The sequence below is a fragment of the Cyprinus carpio genome, chromosome B25 (assembly GCF_018340385.1).
Source record: "Cyprinus carpio isolate SPL01 chromosome B25, ASM1834038v1, whole genome shotgun sequence".
Classification (NCBI taxonomy): Eukaryota; Metazoa; Chordata; class Actinopteri; order Cypriniformes; family Cyprinidae; genus Cyprinus; species Cyprinus carpio.
In genome coordinates this window covers 10,044,886-10,068,092 of record NC_056621.1, presented here as the reverse complement: position 1 = coordinate 10,068,092, position 23,207 = coordinate 10,044,886, and the positions used below count along the sequence as shown (strand labels likewise).

Sequence of the window (23,207 nt, the reverse complement as noted above, 5' to 3'; positions counted from 1 at the left end):
CAAGTTTATTTTATATAGGCTAGCGCCTTTCTGCAAACTGCAAGGTCGCTATCAAATCAGATAAACATGACAGCAGACAAAATACAGAAGAAATACATGACATTTTTTTTTTTTTTGTATTCCCATTTGCTCAAATAGCAGAAGAAAAACTCCATGATAGTGTCGCCGGTGTCACTCCCATAGACACTGCATTTTAAAAACACCCTTGCATTTGTAATTTCATGCAAAGGTGATATAATACAAAGTATAGAGTTATAAATGTATATACATTTAAAAAAAATGTGTCATCTCATCACAGTTTTGTGAAAAGGGTCCATCAGTGAGAGTTGGCCCTAGTCCAAACTGAACAAATCATTTAGCGAACCGATTGATTGAAAAGATTCGAATCATGTAGATGAATCGGAACACTAGCGTGTGTTGGGTGGGGTCTCGGAGCCTGGTGGGCGTGGCGTCGGTTGGCTTCGCGGGGAGTGACGTCAGTGGAGCTGTTCAAAGCGCGCTGGTGCTGGAAAGAAACTCGCGTCGTCGTCAGCAGTGGCAACGCGGGGCGGAGAGGCGGACCACGGCGAGGGAAATCAGATATCTGGAAACTGCCACGGAAATAGCGCAAAAGGAGACACTCACCTGTTAGACTACTGAACTGTGAGTACTGAAAACACCCCATTCGACCGGTTTAAATGAAAGTTACGGAGCGAGCTGAAACGGGTTAACCTTTGAGTGCATCAGCATCATCTACCACGCTTCTTTGTGCGCCTGGAAGGGGGTTGTTCTGTTTAATTGTGAGACTGTTTATAGATTATTTGTTTCACAGAAATGCTCTGCCTCTGGCTTTAAAGCCTTAATTTAGTGGCACTATTGGAGGGAAGCGATTTGAATAATATTTGCATGTGCATGAGGCTGTGTTAGACTCGTATGGTTGATCATTTATCCATAGAGCACTGCTTCCTTCTGACAAATGCAGTTGCCCCCATCAGCCATCAGTTTGAGGCAAGGCATGCATCTAGAGACTGGTATGCTTTACTGCACCTTCTTAGACAGTGATGTGTATATGTCAACGTTTACGGTTTCAAAATTAAAAATGAAAGGTGAATTTCTGTGAATCACAGCATTGTGGAAATAAGTAGCTTAAATCCATGTTTTCATAAGCATACTTTCAAATAAGACTGTACTGAGTAATGAAGTGTAATGGTGTGATTTAGTGTTTAATTTTAAACCACAGATCAAGGTGTGGCAGCCACAGCGTCTGTGTTTCTTTAACCCTGTTTGTCTAGTTCTTCTTTATACACCCAGGTGACCGTTACCAGTTAAAAAAAGGTACATTATTCTAAGAGACAAAGGACTGATAGTTGCAGTGTTGAACAACATATTCTTGTTGGTGTGAGATTTTGGCCAAGCTTCCTGTCTGTACTTCCACAGACCATTATGACCTACAAATTCATATGACATTAATGTAAGATGTATATATTTGAACTGTATTCAGATCACAGAGATTTAGCATAAACAAACTAATAAACTTGTGCATAATTGTCAGTCATACATAAATGGAACGGGAAGTTTTCTGTGCTACTGTAGTATAATAAACTGATTTATATTATATAACTATATATGAATGCTGAATATTTATACTTTTTAACTGAATAAATGTAATTGTTTTCACAATGAACATATTTATGCTGATTCTAAGCAATTTTAATAAATGCATTTTGAAAATGATATATGTAAAAATGATTTATAAATATAGATAACTATAAACTAAATCTTACGTTTCTTGCCAGTTTCATTTATGGAAGACTGACAAATATGCATCACATTAAGTTTGTTAGTTTGTTGATGTTAAATCTTTATATGCCTAGTCTAAATGGATAAATATTTTATATAAAATTCAAAAACATCTGGCATTATTTACTCACCTCATGTGGTTCCAGACCTGTTTGATATTCTTTATTTCCATGGAGCACAAAAAAGGAGAATTTTTAAAGAATGCAGGTTATTTTTTCCATGTAAATGCAATAAAAATATAACAAAAATCATCAAAAGTACATACAAATATTCCATATGACCTGTGCTCTGTATTGCAATTTTTCAAAGCCATTTAGATTTTTATGAGATAAAAAGCCAGAATTTTCATTTTTAGCCAAACTGTACCTTTAACATACGTTACTCACTAAAGGACTATTGTTTCCCCACCTGTGTGATGTTAAGCATCATTATTGGTAGATCACTTTGGCTTAGCCATTAAACCTCCCATGTTGTTTCCAGATTTACAGCAAGCCATTTTTCCTCTGGTCTTTAGAGAGCCTCTCAAGATAGGCATTAGGCCAAGTCACGACAGTGGGCGAGGGAAATGTGGTCACTGTATTGAAATTAGTGATGACGCAGTGCTAATCCGACACAGCGGGTTATTTTCTCACTGGATTTGCTGAAGTTTCTTCATTAGTGAACATTATTTGGATGCGAGAGAAGCTCAGGACATCAGACAACACTGGTTCATGTCAAATACTCCGGTCAGTGTGCCAAAACGGCCATCAGGAAATGTTCACGTGGGTTTCTCAGGCCGATAGCCATTATGCCGAAACCATTAGAGGAACAGCTGAGAGGAGCTTGTGTCGTCCTAATATGCTTCTTAAGAGCTGAAAAACATGATACATTTAATCTGCCTGAGCAGGATGTGCTTCAGTGGAAGCCACAAAATAAATAGATACTCTCCTGAATGACATAATGTAATTCTTAAAAGTTCAGTTCCACTCTTCAGTTCTCTTGTTGTTTCTTCTGTTTGCATTTTAGCCTTGTGTGAACCATACAGCATATGGGTGATTCTTCAGTTAGGGGCACTTTTTACTAGTTGGAAAAACTGTTTTATGTACGTAAATACCTTTATCACATCCTGGTCAAGCTTCAGTTGGATTTTTGTATATTTTTGATGATGTGGACTGAGATGTTTGCCCTTTTTGGAGAAAGTTAGATGCATATATATTTTTAGATTTAGATAGACTTTTGTCTTTATGTCTTTCTTCAATTGTTTAGAAGTTATCTTAAAAAATCAATTCCCCAATGGAGAAAATGAATGGGATTTTTACTTCTGGAAAAACCGACTGTTGCAATCTATTATAACTAGTGCTGTCAAACTATTAATCGCGATTAATCACATCAAAAAAAAAAATACTTTACTACATAAAATAAAAAATATTACTCATAAAAAAAAACACACACATACAAATACATTATAAAAAAACATATAAATTTCAGAAAAATAGGTTATTTTATATATTAAATATATTTATTTATAATATAAATTATATGAATATAAATATAGACATTTTTCAAAATATATACTGTATGTGTGTGTATTTATGTATACATAAAAAATATACACAGAACACACATATATTATGCAAACACAAACTTTTATTTTGTATGCGATTAATCGTGATTAATCATTTGACAGCACTAATTATAACCTATTCATTAAAACTAAAATGATTGTTTTCTCCTAAAACTATCCAGGGGGACAGTTCCTCTAACTGAAGAATCATCTATATATAGATGATCTCCATCTGTTTTTTTTATTTATTACTCTTTTATTTTGTGTTTTAGCTTGATTGTGAATGTAAAGTGTGACTACTGTCTCCCTGGCAGCTCTGGAGTGGTTATGAACCACATGGGCTGGATTTGCTCAGATCTTGTGTCAGATGGCTTGTGTTTGTGAACAACTAGTTGCTAAATTTGCAAAAGTTTTCACGGATCATGCCGTAAAATCTTTGAGCTGTATGCAAGAGTTTTGCATGAGGCCATTTGTATTAACAAAATAAGCTGGAGAAGAGCCAGACTAGTTTATTACATTTGTGCATTGTACAAAAAACTGTAATTGGCTATTGTTATATGTCAATCATATGCACATGCACATTTATAGTCAGAGTTTTTTTTTTTTGTCAAAATATTTTTGGTCCTACACTGTGCTTAACTACTATTAACTACTTACATTTAAATGAATCATTTGGTACAATGCACTTATTTTGTTTGTACATGTTTTTACATTGTACTTATATTTTTAAAAATACCTATATGTAATTACTTATGAAATTAATTTCTGTAATTACTTTTATAATTACACTGTTGACCCATTCCTTACACCTTAACCCACCCTTAAACGTACCCTTACCACCAAACCTGTCCCTAACCTTACCCGTATCCCACCTCAATAGCAGCAGAAGTGTTTTGCAATACAACATGAACACAATAAGTACATTGTACTTATTATTTGATGTAAGAACATAGTAGTTAAGGCCACGTAATATAAAATGTGTCCTATTTTTTCACCAGGAATTTTCATCTTTGGAATAACTTTACTTAAAAAAATTTAACCTTCATTTTCTCGCACTTGCATATGGCCGTAAATGTACCCTCAAAACCATACCCACCCACACCACACTACTTCTTACCCAAGAATAAGATTATGGTGTGAGAATTTAATTGCAGAACATAGCACATTGTGTTATTTTCCTCAATCTCAACCTTAAATGGGAACACGGAATCCGTCAACAGCAATCTGTGCAGGGTGGATTGTGATCGTGACGTGGCAGTCTATTTTTAGGACAGGTCTTTAGTTTTTCTACAGGTCAACAGATGTTACACTAGGGGAGTGCTGGGACAGAAATAAGGCAGGTATAGCACAAGGTTGCGTATGTGTGTGTGTGTGAATGTGTGAGTTTTGGGCACAGCTTGTTCAGGCTTATTCACTGTGCTGAATTTCAAGGATGCTTTTGAGTGTCGAATGACAAGGCGGGAACAGTGAATCCATTCTGTGTGAGGTTTGCTCATGTTTTCTCATGCTGTGAGGGGTAAAAGCAATGTTTGCACATGGAAATTCAAATTTCATAGACAAATATATTCCTAAATACATGCTTGAATCTTAATTTTTTTAGACATGGATTTAAAGGGATAGTTCATCTAGAAATTATAATTTTGTCATCATTTACTCACTACTCTAAACCTGTATGACTTTCTTTCTCACAAAAGGAGATACTCTGAAGATTGTGCTGGTTGCTTCTTTGTGTAAAATTACAATGAAAGGGCACTGAGGATAGAAAGTTTTATTTAGGATGCAAACAAATCATAAAAGTATCATAAACATGGTCTGTTTGACTCATGCACTGTCACCAGTCATTCTGAAGCCATATGATAGTGCTATGGGTGGAACAAAGAAACATTCAAGCTGATAATAAAGCACTAATATCCAATGCAATGAATCGCTCAGTTAAGTCAGCTGATTTGATTTACAAAGATAGTCCAAATGATTCATTCACAAATAATCAAAAGCCATTTTAAAGGATGATACCCCTAATGGCTGTTGCTGGTACATATTTATGTATTTCTGTTTCATAAATATCATAAAAGCATCATAAACATGGTTCATAAGATTTGTGTTCAACATTCCTAGCCATTCTGATTGTTCTGTGCAAGGAAAACATCAAAATTCAACCTTATGACCAAGCAGTAATGTTTGATACAGTGAATCGCTCATTTGAATCAGCTGATTTGAGTCACGTTTTATGAATGTGTGCGTGTCTGTTTACATCTTAGATATACTTGTTCTGAATATGGTGCTTTTGCAACCTTTTTGAATCTTCAGTGTCCGTTCATTGTAACTGCATGTAAAATTCTTCCTTTAAAGAAAGTCATCAGGAAGAGAAAATAATGGCAGCCTTTTAATTTTTAGGTGAACTGTCCCTTTAAATCTGCCTGAAGAACAATATTTACCTTACCATTTCTGAGGCAGACTTCTCTCCTGTGTGTTTGTGTGTGCTGGCTGATGTTGGCAGTGCTCTGTGAACAGCCTGCATTAACATGGAGAGATTAGTTGTCCTGCGCTGGTACACAGGGAAATATGAATGCAATGAGAGAAAAGGATTTGGTTTTGTTCAGTTAATCTGCCAGAGCAGCACAATACGATTGTGTGTGTGTGTGCCCTTGTAGGTCATTTATAGAACACTGGATCTGTGCTCAGCTCTGGTTTTAACACTACCTAGCCATCCATCCATTAATGGATTGACAGGCATTTGGTGAAGTGATATGTTATTTTGATATAGGATGGCTTTAACTGTGTGATAATGATCATCATAATAATTGTGAGAAGCACTTATATAGATAGAGGTAACTGTGTTTGATGTGATTGGTAGCTGGAGTGTGTGATTAGGACCCGTGCTTTGCTTTTGCTCTCTCTAACTGTGGCTCCATCCCTATTTTAGGGCTGTGGTTATGGGAGAACCTCCAGTTAAGACTCTCAGCCCAGCCTGGTTGTGGGTGTATGCACTCAAGGCCATGGCTGCTGGTAGATTACAGAGGGCGCTTCAGTTCAGAACCACCCTAATGCTCCCTACTCTTTCCGTCAGTGGCCGCTCGGCTTGGGGATGAGGTCTGTCATTACCTGCAGGATATCAGCTGACCTCGAAACAGATGAGAGGCTTTTCTGGTTAAGAGATGTGCGTGTGTGCAGTTCGGAGTTGGAAATGTGTGCTAGTGGGGGAATTATCAAATGACTTTCTGGGGGGTCTGATTTTTGTGGGGGTGACGCCCCTAGTGGCTGTTGTTGGTACATTTCCATTTTGGTGCATATTGAGTATGCTGGAAAAACTGTACATTCACAAGTGTCTGATTTATACTGCTTATTTAGTTTTTATGTAATAACATAGTTTTTTTAATTTATTTAGCATTATGTAATAACAATTACATGAGATTTTATCTAACTATGTAAGTAAAGTGGGAAGCAAATGAAACTTCACATTGATTTTAATAAGGAGGGCTGCCATTTGTTGTGACATTTTGTAATCTAATGTGATTTTTGTGTGGCTTAGAAATACTTTTTAGGCCACTGTGTGTATGGTAAAAGCAAACGTGTGTGTCTGTGTGTAATTAAGCTTGATGGTCTCCTGCTACTAAGAAGCAGTAGTGGCTCTACACATCAGAGACATATGGATGTTAATGCGGGCTGCTGCGGTGCCAGGCAGCAGGAGAGGGTGTCGTAGGTGCTGATATGCTGTCACAGAACTTGTTATGATCAGCAGGAAAAGCAAAAGAACATGTGCACCGTCTCTGTCCTGCTGGGCCGCCTCTCTCTCTTTTCCTGCCACATGCTCATATGACCAACCGCTCACCTCTGTTTCCTTTGCCGGTTGGGTTTTAGGGCGGTTTCCCTGGCAACTCTATTCTCGTATGCTTGAGTTCGCTTTGACAATGCCGCCCCCTTTCCACCCCTCCCGTCCTCTGCCGGCTCTCTTGGCTGTGCTTGTCTCGTTCTGTTCATCTGCTGTAGCTGTGATGTAGACATGAAGGATCAGGTGCTTTCAACAAGACACATCAACTCTGACACCCTCAAACCGCATGATGGACTCACTGAGACACTGAGGAACCACAAGGTAGTTATAGGCCAATATATCAACCCAGGCAGATTAGAGTCAGGCTATTTTGAGATTATTGTCTTGGCCGATTAACAGCCTGGTGCCTGTTCCAAAATTTACCAACAGCCTTGTCAATATAAATAGTTATTCAGAAAGTATTTTAAAATTTCAATTCAAAATTCCAATATTTTGTGTACACCTTATTGGCTGTTTTTTATTTTAATTTTATTTTTTTAGATATGATCATTTCCAATGGTATTTTGTTTTATTCTGCTCTGTTTTTTTGTTTAATTTTATTTCATTTAATTTTGTTTTGTTTTATTTACTGTAACAAGGAGTCGTGACAACTAAGGTGTGGATCCAAATGTTGCTTTATTAATAAAATGTAGTCAGACAGGCAGGGTCAGTAACAGCAAACAGAAACAGCCAAGGTAATCCAAAAGGATATAACAAAAACAGGCCGAGGTCAGGGCAGGCAGCAAACAATCACAAAAACAGATACAGTCCAAAATCAAAGAAAACTAAGGCAAGGCAAGGAAACAGAAGACCGGGAAATGTTACAGGCTAGCAATCAACTGTGGAGAGTGTATGCGTGCCATTCTTAAAGTGAGACTAATGAGGTAATGAGAGACAGGTGACAGCAATTGATTATGAGTGCAGATGAGTCCGGGCAAAAGATTAAGGGAAATGGAGTCCTGGGTGAATGGTTATAATCAGGAGGAAGTGCCCACTGGTGGAGCTCATGGGCAATCCAGCTGGTGATCGTGACAATTTCATTTGATTTTATGTTTTGTTTTGTTTTTTCGTTTTATTTATTTTATTTTGTTTAATTAAATTGTTTTATTTTGTTTTGTTTCTTTTTTTCATTTTGTTTTTTATTTTATTTTTGTTTTGCTTTGTTTTATTTTTCATTTGATTTATTTTGTTTTGTTTCTTTTTATTTATTTCTTTTTAGTTTGTTTTGTTTCATTTGATGTATTTTAGTTTGTTTGGTTTCATTTTATTTTATTTAGTTTCTTTAGTTTAGTTTTGTTTTGCTTTGTTTTGTTTTGTATATTTTTTAAATTGAATGTATACCATGTACAGGTGCATCTCAATAAATTAGAATGTTGTGGAAAAGTTCATTTATTTCAGTAATTCAACTCAAATTTTGAAACTTGTGTATTAAATAAATTCAGTGGACACAGACTGAAGTAGTTTAAGTCTTTTGTTCTTTAAATTGGCTCACTTTAACAAAAACCCACCAATTCACTATCTCAACAAATTAGAATATGGTGACATGCCAATCAGCTAATCAACTCAAAACACTTGCAAAGATTTCCTGAGCCTTCAAAATGGTCTCTCAGTTTGGTTCACTAGGCTACACAATCATGGGGAAGACTGCTGATCTGACAGTTGTCCAGAACACAATCATTGACACCCTTCACAAGGAGGGTAAGCCACAAACATTCATTGCCAAAGAAGCTGGCTGTCCACAGAGTGCTGTATCTAAGCATGTTAACAGAAAGTTGAGTGGAAGGAAAAAGTGTGGAAGAAAAAGATGCACATCCAACCGAGAGAACTGCAGCCTTATGAGGATTGTCAAGCAAAATCGAGTCAAGAATTTGAGTGAACTTCACAAGAAATGGACTGAGGCTGGGGTCAAGGCATCAAGAGCCACCACATACAGATGTGTCAAGGAATTTGGCTACAGTTGTCGTATTCCTCTTGTTAAGCCACTCCTGAACCACAGACAACATCAGAGACATCTTACCTGGGCTAAGGAGAAGAAGAACTGGACTGTTGCCCAGTGGTCCAAAGTCCTCTTTTCAGATGAGAGCAAGTTTTGTATTTCATTTGGAAACCAAAGTCCTAGAGTCTGGAGGAAATGTGGAGAAGCTCAAAGCCCAAGTTGCTTAAAGTCCAGTGTTAAGTTTCCACAGTCTGTGATGATTTGGGGTGGTCTTATGAAGTATTCTAATTTGTTGAGATGTTGTGAATTGGTGGGTTTATGTTAAATGTGAGCCAAAATCATCACAATTAAAAGAACCAAAGCCTTAAACTACTTCAGTCTGTGTGCACTGAATTTATTTAATACACAAGTTTCACAATTTGAGTTGAATTACTGAAATAAATGAACTTTTCCACAACATTCTAATTTATTGAGATGCACCTGCACATATGTTATCGGCAAATACTATGTATTTTTCTTTTTTTCTTTTTGTAGTTTTAATTATTGATCTAATATTTGGCTGCAGAAGCAGATAATATCAGGACATATTTATCCCAATTTTATGCCAGGTTATGAAAGTGCTGTACTTTTTCAGTCTTTCAGGACATATTTTGGGATAAATATGTCCTGATATTAGAAGCAGATAATATCAGGACATATTTATCCCAATTTTATGCCAGGTTATGAAAGTGCTGTACTTTTTCAGTCTTTGACTTTTGTTTTGAAGTATTACTTTAAGCATATATCTGAGATTTAACTGTTTTTAACAGACCAAACAATACAGTTTTATAATTTTGTCATCAAACTTGTTATTAGTCATAAAAATAATTGGCTACTGGTGTCAGTCAGACTACAGTGTCTGTGCTCTGCATTTGTGGAAAAAATATTGGAAGAATGAAGTAAGCAAATGACTCATTTGCATCAGAGCTGAGGAACATTTGGATGACATGTTTGATTGTAGCTTGTTTTCCCTTCCTGTTCACGTTTGGATGATACTGTGTTGACTGTATACTATATTCAATCTGTCTTCAAAATACCTTTGACCACATTAAATCGACTGAAAACTATAGAAAAATATCAGTGTTGTCAACCTGAGCAATATAGAGCAAATCAATCCACATCACAGAGCTATATTTTTTTTTCCTCGAGAGAATATGGATTTAAACTTGTGATGTGTGTTTTGTTGTATTTATGTGTGTGTGCAAACATGTGTTTTATTTTCATTTGCTCACATGGGCGCTTTCGAAGGCAGGTCAGGGTTTATTGATTTGCAAGTTGTCTTTGTGTTCAGCCACAGAAGTCTGAAAGCAATTTGTATTTGTGTTGGGTCACTAGAGGTCATGCAGATGGAAAAAGCGAGTGAGACGGAGAGAAATTTGAGCGGGGGTAGGAGGAGAACCAGGTTAAATGACCACAGAGAAAATGTCATGAAGGAATTATTCCTCTAGTAGAAACATTATGATATGTATAGTAGTGGAATGTGTGTGTTTGTGTGTGTAGCAGAGTATTGATCCAACATGATCTAGATTTGAGAGTATATTTAGAGCAAACACCCTGTAGAGATGGGGGGGGGGGGCACATGGGCCACTGCTCAAGAGCATGATGGGTAATACTGAATCATCATCATAATCCTCTGCCGTCATTCCACAAACCGAAGGATCTGTGCATAGCAGCTTTATTCATTTAAACAAAGTAAAAAACAAAGTACAATGGGGTCTGCATGAGACAATACTTGTTGCATTTTTTTTTCTTTTGCAAATATAAATTTAAATTTTATTTTTATATTATATTATTTTTAATTAACAATTTGAGTGACGTTTTAATTGATAAAATATTTAATATGTTTATTTTAGATTATTTCTATTAAATATTTAAATAAAATATTTGGTTATTTTAATTATTTTACAAATTAATTTTAATTAGTTTTTTGAATCCTTATTATCCATGTTATCCAGCATTACTCACAAATGTTTAAGAGCATCTGCTGTGTGGTTCTGACCTTTTGTACAAAGGACTTAACATAGTCAAAGACACAAATCTGCTTACATTTGGATTTGTGACCCAGAAATAGTGTATAGTCTTAAATATTTCTTGTTCATTTTAGACCATAAACTCTTTTTGGTAACACTTTTTTAAGGTGTTTGGTTAACATTTTAAGGTGTCCTTGTTACACGTTACATGTACCTACTATTATAATTACAGTTAATTATGCATAATTACATGCAAGTAACCTAACCCTAACCATAAAGTAAGTACATGTAGTTAATTAATATTACTCAGTACTTAAATGTATAATTGCACTGTAACAAGGACACCTTAAAATATAGTGTAATCCTCTTTTTTTTGTCAGAATTTTGTACAAAAAAAAAAAAAAAAAAAAACAGTTTCCAGTGTGCTCTCAAAGTGTTGGACCCCCACTGTACAGTATGTTCATACCCAAATCACAAGAAATGAACAGTGAGAAAAATCTAGCACAGCTATATCTAATAGCACCTTGCCTCTCCTCTGCCATCCCACGCACTTCTTCACTCAAACACTCGCTGTCTGTCTTGCCCCTGGATGCCACTCAATCTCACAAACGCCCACACAGTAAAAGCACTCATCACCTTGTGTAACCAGGTGTCAGGGACTCTGGGTGAGTAATGGTCGCTCCCCGCTGAATGAAAGTGGTAGCACAATCAGACTTGAGTTACTGCTGCTCTTTGGAAGACAGATAATCGTGATGATTGTTCCTCTAATGGAAGTAATTCAGTTCATTAAACCAGTTCCCTGCATTAAACAGCTTTAAACTCTCAGCTAGTTTAGAGTAAAACTCATCAAAAGAGGGGCAGAACCAGTCTTGCCTCTACAAAAGTCTTTTGCACAGTCAAGCACCCTTCAATTTTTTCTTTAATAATCTAAATTTATTAAAACAATTAAACCATTAAACAATAGGAGGTTCGTTGTTGAAACAGTTAACGGTTGCCAGATTGATAAGGATTACACCTGCATTGATTAATGGTGGATTATTGAGGATATGACTGTCGTAATCTCTCCACAAAGGTGGCACATTGATTAGCATCTGAAATGAGCTTTATCTACCGTGCAGAGGAAATGCCATTTGATCTGTTGATGGATTAAATTATATCACAAACATTTTGCTACTGCAGTTAGCCTATATTTGATAGCAGTCAGAGAATACTCAAGAGAGGCAATGCTTCGGCTGGAATTTCCTCATCTCATTTAAATCGTGTAATGTCTACAGCTAAATGAGTGCTCGAGAGCTGTACCCAGTTTCATTAACACCTTGCATACAGCAAGTGTTTGCATCATGGGATTTGAAGACACTTGCCTTGTGATTGCTGTCCCTTGTCAGTCCTATTTTTTTTCAATTATATCGATGCCAGAAAACCATTTGCAAACTATTGGTTGATTACAGTTTAGCATCTGCGAATGTACAAATACATTGGCAAAACATTCAGACGTTTTTACAACAGTTGTCACCCAAATATTACTCAAATAAACATGAACCTGCCTTTTTAAAAAAATCTTTATTATGTTAATATATGGTGAACTTAATGTGTTTGTTATAAGACGTTCATACACTGTATGTGTAAATCTTGCTAAACGTATAAATTCCATTGCCTGTTTTTTATGTGCTAAATTCTGTGATTATTTGCACATAAATCTTAATAAAGTATAATTAAAATTACAAAATATAAAATATAAACATAAAAAGTAAATTATTTAAAAACAAATAGAGCATATTTAAAATGCTTTTCAGATTATTTAAAAAAGCTACTTGAGGAATGACAATTCATAGACAAATCAATGTTTAATTTGCTTTGCAAATGGGAGAACTCTTTTTGATGGAAGGGTAAATAACTTTCATTTGGCAGCTTAATATTCAATAATTAACAAGACTTATTTTTACAGCACAATGTTAGTTTAATGTGGTAACTTCTGCTAGTTCTACTGTTTATTTTATTTGGTTTCATTTTAATTTATTTCATGCCTGTACCCTGTCAAAATACTTTTTTTTTTTTGACTGGTAACATGGCAGTTGTATGAATATTATAATATTTTTTTTATTTTATTTTATTTTATTTTATTTTATTTTATTTTATTTTATTTTATTTTATTTTATTTTATTTCTGCTTGAAGATATTTCCTTTAGCCTGTTTAGAGGCAGGTACAGATTAAATAATATCTTGTGTGTGTGTGTGTGTGTGTGTGTGTGTGTGTGTGTGTGTGTGTGTCTGTGTGCAGGGGCATTGACCACACTGATAGACAACAGCAATACTGTTCATGAGTGAGTGCAGTGTCGCCATGGCAACAAACTCCCTTGAGTGTGCTCAGTGCAGTGTCACTCGCTCACTCTGGTGCACACACACACACACACACACACACACACACACACACACACACACACACACACACACACACACACACACACGCATGCACATATACATACACACTAGTCCAGAATAAGCAATGCTTAAAGATGAGATAAATGAACCTGACATAAAAGTGATAAAAGCACCTCAGGGCTTGTGCATATGTCACAATATGTTTCATTAGCCTATCCTTGTTGATTCTATGAACGAATGAAGTAAAATATCTGTACCGATCATGTTTCAGGCTTTTACAGTTGAAGCTGTTTCTTTCTTCCTTTATGGCTATCTCTCTCTCTTCCTGTGGTCCTTTAATAATGAACCAATAGAAAAGTAGCGCAGCCCTGCTGATGAGTTTGCATTGATCTCTGAAGTTACCGGATACAAAACCAGCACCTCACACACACTTATCAGCCTCATCACACACACACACACACACACACACACACACACACACACACACACACACACACACACACACACACACACACAAACACGCACACACAAAGAAACACAGAAACCTGTCCACATACACATGCACACAAACAAACAAACACCAAGACCTGTCCACACACACACACACACACACACACACACACACACACACACACACACACACACAGAAACAATCACACACACAAACACAATCACACACACACACAAAAACAAAACATACACAAATAAACAGCATTAATCATATAGATCACACAAATCAAAAACCAAAACTAAATAAATTAATATATACAGCATTACTCATATGCATTCTTAAAGGAATACTGCAATTTTTTTTTTTACATACATATATATATATATACATATATATAAACATCTTGAGCCAGTGCAAACCATCTTTTGGCGTAAAAATAGTGCTGAGGGCCAGTTTTACTAACAGCTTGCGCCAGTGCAAACCATCTTTTGGCGTTAAAATAGTACTGTCAGGATATACTAAAGACACTCAGTGATGAATTAGCGCTGAAAAGGCATGGACACAGTTATTTTTGCGCCTGACCTTATTGAATATACATTTGTAGGAGTTTCTCTTTCAGATGCAAAATTTATGGGAGGAGAGTATTGAAATGAATCACGCAATGTGTTCTACTAAGGTTTGCCCTTATCAAATTACTGGTATTTGCACCATTAACGGCCCAAAAAAGCATGTCTTAAACTTATTTTGTGCTTGAAATAGCTGCTAGAAGGAGGCACCACAGAGAACAGAGAGTGCATGGTAGAAGAAAGAGGATTTTTCTCATACATATTAATTTATTTTGAATGCCAGATGAATACATTATCTGAACATACTGTTTGCCAAGCCATACTGTTTTTAATTTGCTTCAGGAAATAAAAGACAACTTGGAATCCTCAATTAGGAGTCACGCAACACCAAAACTTCTTGCAACCCTTCATTTTTTGGCCTCCGGTTCTTTATTTCTTTATTATTTAGTTGTGACTATGCTAATTTTCTCTGCGCTTGGTATATTCCATTGGTTGATTTGTAAATGAGATGCTGCGTCTGTGTTGTTTAATTTGCTGTTTAGTGAAACTGTTTAGTAAAACTGGCCCAAAATCTTTGCACCAAATTTCTGAAACCTGACACTCAAACACCAGATCCACACACCAAATCCACAAAACCATACACTAATCCTCGGCTTTTGACTCAGTTTTCAATTTTATTAAACACTTTTTGCAAAACACAATACACAATTGTAACACAAAATCTAACAAAACCTTAATATTATGACATAGGTGTTTGCAAATGTTTGCTTTTGAGATGTGTTTGTGATATTTTGAATGCAGTGCTTCATTTTGCCTTTTGCATTTTGTGTGTGCAATTCTTGGATTTGTGTGTAAAGTTTTGAAAAATGAGGCAGAGTTTTGAAAATGTGTGTAAGCAGTTAAAAAAAAAACCCTGTAGTTTATGCACATAAAACATCTCTTAAAGAGAAACATTCTCTTAATCATTCTCTTTACATATTCCTAAGATAATATTTAATTTTACTTCCATACAGTTAGATTATTATAGTTTTTTCTTTAGATTTTGTGGTAAACATTTGACCCAGACATGTTATTAACATCTTTTCTAAGTCACTTTAATCAAATCAGCCTACTTAATATCCAAAAACCGTTAATAGCTTCTACAGAACAAAATCTGTGTTTGTACATTTATATCGGCTGATAAACAGTCACAGTCATCGACGTGACATTTGTCAGTGTCTGTCTCTTTCCTCATGGGGAAAGTTGTGATCAGTATTGATTAGATGGTGAAGGATTCGTGTATAAACAGATCTATAGCTGAGGCTTTCTAAACAAAGTGTTAGCTAACAGACTTCCTGTTGGTGCACGCATTCATTTAGTTTATTGCCTTGATTATCAGGCTTCTAGTCTGTTCTGAAGCAATATTGACTCACATAGGAAAGTTATCGAAGGCACACGTAACATTTAAGTGCATACACTTAAAGTAAACACATGGAGCAGAGAGCTGGAAACCACAGGTAGAAGTTTCCCAAAAACAATAATAACTGTTTCAAAACTACACAAAGAGAAAAAGGACTATATTTCCCAGGAAAGAAAAATTTGATCTCTGTAATGTGTTGGTTTTCTCCTAGACAGCAGTTAGATTGTAATAAGAGCAAAGAAAGACTTATTTATTATTAAATATTAATTGTATTATTAATTATTGTTCATAGTTTGTCTTCTCTATGGTTTCAGAAGAAATCTCAACAGCGTCTCAAAAAAGTCTGTGATAAAAAGTCAGATCTTAATATGAACCAGTGTTTTTGTTGTTAACTAAAATGATTCAAAATCATTTTCAGTAATTAATATTAAATAAAAATAAATATGAAATAAAATAAAATTAAATATACATTTTAAAAACAAAAAATAAATATTTAAAAACTAGGCAATTAACTGAAAAAGTACTAATAGTATTAAAACTATAATAAAAATTAAAGCTAAAATGGAAATATTTTAAAAGGTTATCCAAAATATTACCAAATAATACATAAATGATCACATAAGAATTAAAGCTAAATAGAAATATAAAAAAAGAAACTAGTTCAAGTAAAACTAACTTAAATTACTTGAACTAAAATTAAAATGAGAAATTTTTATATAAAATAAAAGCCAGCTGAAAATGTGAATAAATACTATAATGGTATGTAAATATCACTAACATGAACTTGAATTTTTCATCAAATACTACCAAATACCAAAATTATCTGAGCTATTCTGTCCATATGTATTTAAAGTTGCTGCATATATTACTGAATTAAGTGAATTTGGGATTTTTTTAGGCAGTTTCTATATATCAGTCATTTTGAATGTTCACAGGACAGCCCATAAGCAGGAATTTAGTAGTTGAGTAAGTGGATTTTGGAAAAGAGGGGCATGTCTAACAGTCCCAGAGAGGCTAATATCACTCACTGCACCTTTAAATGGAGCATAAAAGTGAAGTAATGTCCCCTGAGCTATTAAAGAGCCATCTTGGAGCAATAAAATGTTCATCTGGGCTGACCCAGATCATCTAAAAATTAACATATAAATAAACATCAACAAAACTGAAAATTACAATATATATAAAAAACCCTAGATCAACCAAAAATGAAAATTAGCCTGTGTTTAACTCACCCTCAAGCCATCCTAGGTGTATATGACTTTCTTCTTTCAGACGAATCCAATCGTCATATACGAAAGTCATATATACCTGGGATGGCTTGAGGGTGAGTAAAACACAGGCCAATTTCCATTTTTGGGTGAACTAACCCTTTAAGTGTGAATTTGTGGTGAAGTATGTCTGTGTGTTCTACAAAACCATATGGCAGCTCGGGTCAGGGTCAAAATGACAGCAGGCCAATCTTCCAGAATCTGTGAAGAGTTGAGGACATTGTTGTTACACCGGATACCCTTTGCAAGCTTTGTGTGTGTGTGTTTGTTTGTGTTTGACCTAAAAGCTGCTCAGCAGTAGGCAAGCTTAACCTAAAGACACGGTCGCTTAACCCCCCTCGCACATGTGTGTGTGTTTGTGTGGTAATGTGCATGTATACAGCATGCACAGCTGCAAACTACCACACATTCATTTGCTACACTCTTCCTTTTCCTGTTCTTGTGCACCGACGGCCCTTTCTGTCACTCTTTGAGTCAGACGGCTCAAATTCTCCCCAGCGCAACCTTGTGCTCGCAACGGGCTGTCAAAAATCAGCCCTCTCAGAAAAAAACGATGATTTTTTTCCCTCATGTCTAGGCCACTATGCAGTCGACACGGCGGTCCAGTGCAGATTAGGTGGCGGTGATGGATAAAACCCTGGAAATTATTATTCCACAGATTGAGTGTGTGTGTGCAGATGAGGTGAGTGTGGATGCAAAGGGATTATTTGTACGTGAAGCTTTGTGTTATGGTTATCTAGGGAAACTGCTGTACTCTTATAGGGTAAAATACAGTCTTGTATCTGTGCTTTAGCAGTATTTTTAGAGGACTTTGTGTGAGAAAGGTTAGTTGTATGTGTAAATGTGCAAGAGGGGTTCTTGATGATTTCCATGAAATGGTATTCACAACCCATTATAATTCTGCAATGTGCATATTTCTGAGTGAAACAGCATATTCAGTGAGAAATTTGTGAGATGGGACTTGATTTTATCCATTGGGCATTAACTGGATAGTGACCATTTAAATTTGATGTTAAGTTACGACTTGTGAACTTGTCTTTCTATTTTTGTTATTTGGTCTCTTGACATCAGCGTCAACTGTCAACCCAGTTATAAAACCACAGTAACATATAAATTTCCTGGTTGTGTCAAAGACTGACCTGTCCTCTTTGATCTGTGGTAAATATTTTGATGATTTAGGTCAGGGTTTCAACTAGGAGCATCTGCTGCAAAAAGGCAACCAGCATCTCAACATAAAAGGACAGCTATGTCAATAGTTGCCTTTAAAACAAAGATTTAAAGCACTTTAGATTTAGATTTATTTGTTTTATGAGAATCTCTAAAATTATAAAATTACTCGTTTGCGATTTTCAGCTTTGTTGAAGATTATTAAATATCAAAGGAGTGGATGGAAAGTATTAGGGGTACAAAAAATCATATTAAACATGTTTTTTTTCTTATTTTAAGCCCCATTTCAGTCTGCATTTAATTACATTTATATTAATTATATTTAACAATTTTAAATTGCACTGAATAAAGGGTCTAAAACAAAAGAACATAACATCTCTGTGAGTTCTTTGTTCCAGAACAAGGTAAATTTAATTGGTACTTCCTTGTGACAAAGACAGAGAATATTTTTCTGTATCATATTTTCTTACATTTAATCAGTGTAATTGTCTCTCTGTGAGGTTGCAGTCTAATCTTCCTCATCATCTGCTCCATTTGTTTGTATAGGCCTGTTTCTGTCTGTTTATTTCATGAGGAACAACCACAAAATCACCACCACGCTACAAAGGGACATAGTTATCATATTTTACAGTAACACCTGTGCAGTGGTAGCTTTTTAAATGTTAATTATCCTAATTTCTCCTTTGTTAAAATCAAAAGAACATTTGGGATAATAAGCCACATCTGGTAGACCCGGTTGCACGGATTTAAATAATGAGCATTTATAAGGTCACTTGTATTTCATACAAGTTTTTATTTTATTTACAAACAATAAGCTATTTTAAATGACATATTTTCCCAAACCCAATTCGAAAACACACAGATGCAAATGGGGCACTTTAATAGCAAAAACTAAATTCTTTCACAGCAGGCTACATTTGGTGACCTGACACTCTCCATTCTGTGAAAAGCTATTGTTATTTATTATTCATCACAAAACATTTTAAATTTTACTGGGATCCAATTTGTTGATTGCACATTATCCTCCACTTTCATCTGATTGCCTGTGTATTCTGTTCCCCCCTCCCTTTACTTGTCTGCAGGCTCTGTGCTGACGAGGCCTCCCCTTTCCTGGCCTGGAATATTCTGGATCCCAAGAGGGGTTTTTTGTCATCACCATGATTAGATTCTTCAGGAAACTCTAGCACTGCAGACCCCTACCAAGGAGGGAAGAGGCTGGGCTTGGAACCCTGTATATCCCAAATTCAAAGTCGCACATAGCGAAGGACCCAAGAATCATGTAGTATACCTCTTTCTGCCACAGGGGGGAGGGTTAACTTTGTAGTTCTTTTTTTTATACGTTTTTTTTTTTTTTTGGCTGGGAGTTGGTCTACAAGGTGAGCCAGAAATGGTCTTGCACACCTCTCCCTACCCTAGTGCCTTCCTCAGCTTTCTGAGCTGTCTGTCTTGGGTCTTTGTTTTCCCTTGCTACTGGCTGTTGGACCGGTTGTTGGCCTCCTGTGTAGCAACATCACTAGAGAAGCGTAGACGCTCCCAAGATCCCTGCTCTTTTTTGGCACTTGGGGTCCTGATCTCTACACCTCTCTACCTAGTGCTGTTACTGGCATCCTTACCCTTTGCTTTTATTGGCTTCCTCTTGTGGGCCCCACTGCAGACCATCAGGAACCCCTACATCTACTCTTACCAGAAACCAGACAAGCATGGCGCCGAGCAGGGAACATCGGCTGGAACCGGGGCAGCACTTGCTGAGTGGCGTCTACAAGGTCGCAGTTTTTGCTTCGGCAGTGCCAATGTTTGCCTGCTGCCGGACTCACTTGCACGCTTCAACAACCTTGCGGATACTCAACGCCGAGCTCGTGAAGTGGGCAAGCGGATCCGGAACGGTGCCAGCAGACCCCAGATCAAGATATACATTGACTCACCCACCAATACTTCAATTAGTGCAGCATCCTTCTGCAGTTTGGCCACCCAGGGCTTCCGCCGCACCTCATCTTTGGACCATCGTCCCGAGCCTGTAGTCACCACTGATCCTGAGACTGAGGCCTTAACTGAGTGTCCTGTTCACCCCTCAGGAGGTACAAGCTCGGATTGCCCCATCCACAGCATTGAAGCCCAAAATTCCTCTGAGTGTCCCCTCCACCCCAATGGAGAAGAGCATGCTCCTGATTGTGCCGTCCACCAGTTTGCAGACCCCCACTCCTCTGGTGAGTGTCCAGTACATAGCAACATCATCCAGAACTCAGAAGACTGTCCTCTCCATCTGGCTGGAGTGCAAATCAGCATCACCTCTCCTGATTCTGAGCCGACTGAGGCTGAAAAAGGAAACCACCAGACTGGGGATGGGGATACGGGTAGCCTAGAAAGCCGTACGGCCTCTCGGGAATCTCTGGTTCGCTTTCACGCAGCCGATGGAGGCATCTCCCCCAACAATACCCTTTCACAACACCGCACCTCAGTCTTTAAAAGGCCGATTGGGCGCAAACGCCGTCATGGAGACGATGGCTTTGACCATGAGATCTCTGCCTTCTTCCCAGCCAACCTGGACTTCCTTTGTCTGCAGGAAGTCTTTGAAAGGCGAGCTGCAGACAGGCTTAGGAAGCAGCTGCACCGCTACTTTCCATTTGTGCTGAGTGACGTGGGACGCTATGGCTGGAAAGGCTGTTGCTCCCGGTTCAAGTTCTTGAACAGCGGGCTTCTGTTGGCCAGTCGCTACCCTATTCTGGATGCCCATTATGAGTGCTTCCCTAATGGGCGCAGCGAGGATGCTCTGGCTGCTAAAGGAGTTCTTTATGCCAAGGTGAGCTTGTTATACTCCTTTCTTATGGCATGCTTTTTTATCCATTTTTTCTTGTATTTGTTATATCCAGGATATTGGATTCCTTCTGTTTACCCTCCTCTGGTTTATGCTACAGCCTTGCATGTGAACCAGTGGAGCTCTCAACTTGATTTACTGAATCCTTAGATCTCCAGTGTAAGGCATGTTTAAGAGTTATGTTTTATATTCAGCCAATTCATTTTGATTATCATTGTTTATACCTGCTGTACAACATTCCATGTATGTCACTGATATTGAAATGGCACATTAGGGCATGTTCCAGTTCTTGAACTTTCCATGGCACGTGTCTGGAGTTATAGTTGGACTTGTGGTTTTAGTGTACACAAACAGCCTGAATAATTTACAACTAGCCCTTTGTAGCCTAGAGGGCCTTTTTGAAACACTCATCTGTCATGCTTTCAGAAACATAGGCTTCCGCTCTTTGTTGAAGCATGGCTGGATGTACAGTCCTGTTGCATTATAAATGGTCTTAATGGGGCTGTGCGCTTATGCTAAGTAGATATTACAAATTATATATACGAATATAAGAAGCGGTGAATGTATGCGTTAGCAGCTGATGGATTATGAACTAAGGTGGTATTTAATTAAAATGATGAAAGCGTTCCCATAGATTTTTATGTACTCTGGTACATACAGTACTTAGGTAAGTTTCGATACATATTTAGCATACGTGACATAGGTTTCATTTGAACATTAGGCTTATACCTAAATTAGAATAGTATACTAATATAGTATAGAAAATTACAAACAATGGGCTTAGCCAAATGTGAACAACTGATTGTTCTGAATTCTTCATGAATGGTCAAGTAAACTGACCCGTTTAATGTTAGTAGCCACATGGTAGTTTTAAGTTTCAGTTACAAAAAGTCCCTTTGTTTATGCTAGCATATGGACAGCGTATGATTAAAAGAGAAAGCTGTTGTGCTTTTTACTGTTGTTAAAACAATTTAGTATTCTGGATTTTTTGTATGAAATGATTTGGCATGTTAATTGCACTAATTTCGCTATTTGTTTACATTAGCATGTTGGGATGTTGCTTAGCATGTGTTAACTAGTGTCTATATTTGCGTATGATATTAGCTTGTGTTTTTGTTTGCATAGCCCTCATTTAGAGTGATGATGAGTATAGGCTTTTAGAGTTGAGATATTATTACTCTCTCAGCACTGTATCCCATTCTGGCCGCATTCCAAACCTGATCTCTATTCCCCTCCATAAGGGCAAGAGGCCAGCCGCCATTGTGTGTCAGACAAAGCTGCTAAATACTAACTCGGAATATGTGTGTGCTGAAGAGAGAAGCCTGTTAAATACTGAGTACTGTACACAGAGAAGCAGAAGGTCAATGCCTTTGCCTTGTACATGTACTTACTAAATAGATTTTTACTTGAATCGACGTTAAATCTTTTACGGGGGTGTAAGTTTAACCAACTGCTTCCAGAAGTTATTGATTCTCTTTGGATACTCCTCCAAGGTCGTAGCCCCTTATTTGCTTATCTGTTGAATGACAGAATACATCTGTCATCAGGTCCTGAAGGTTTCAAAACAAGGCTAGAGTAATTACGTTTTTCATTTCAAATTTAATGACAGAAATAACAATGTGTTCAAACCAGGCATGAGTTTCCAGTGACAATCTATTTGTCTAACCACTTGAACTTGAAACTGCTGAATGATGTGGCACAATCACAGCCAATTAGACAATATTAATGCACAGCTATTCAAAGGAAGATTTTGAACCAATGAGATTTCACAGTGGGCCAGGCTACCCAAGCTTCTACAGTGCATAGTACACAGTATTAGACTAGGACTAGACTAGATTGAACTGTAAGTATAAGTCTGTGCAGTTAAACGACACATAATTCCAGAAAATAACTGCTGTGAAAATCCCAAAAGAGCCTGTCAACTGGAGCAAAACCTAAAATAATTAGTTTGAAAGCTCACACTTCAGTTCTTAGGAGAAAAAAATAGTTTAATTAACACACTCAGATGGAACGGGGATGTGGAAGGTCAGTGTCTCTCTGTCTGTCTTGCTCTTTTCTCGCACTACCTCCTATATTATTCACAGAGTACA

At 36.9% G+C, this 23,207-nt stretch overlaps 1 protein-coding gene across 2 annotated transcripts in view; it reads left to right on the top strand.

The window, feature by feature from the left end:
• The first annotated feature begins 486 nt into the window (after window positions 1-486).
• LOC109071700 (sphingomyelin phosphodiesterase 3-like) overlaps window positions 487-23,207 on the top strand; it is a 40,236-nt gene continuing 17,515 nt past the window's right edge. The window contains exons 1-2 of one of the 2 annotated variants that reach the window (XM_042752763.1): window positions 487-642; window positions 19,388-21,102. In XM_042752763.1, coding sequence (XP_042608697.1) covers window positions 19,693-21,102 — 1,410 coding nt within the window. In that variant the 5' untranslated portion in view covers window positions 487-642; window positions 19,388-19,692. Of the gene's footprint in view, window positions 643-17,309; window positions 17,821-19,387; window positions 21,103-23,207 lie in introns of those variants that run through there. The other variant, XM_042752764.1, reaches the window with a different exon arrangement.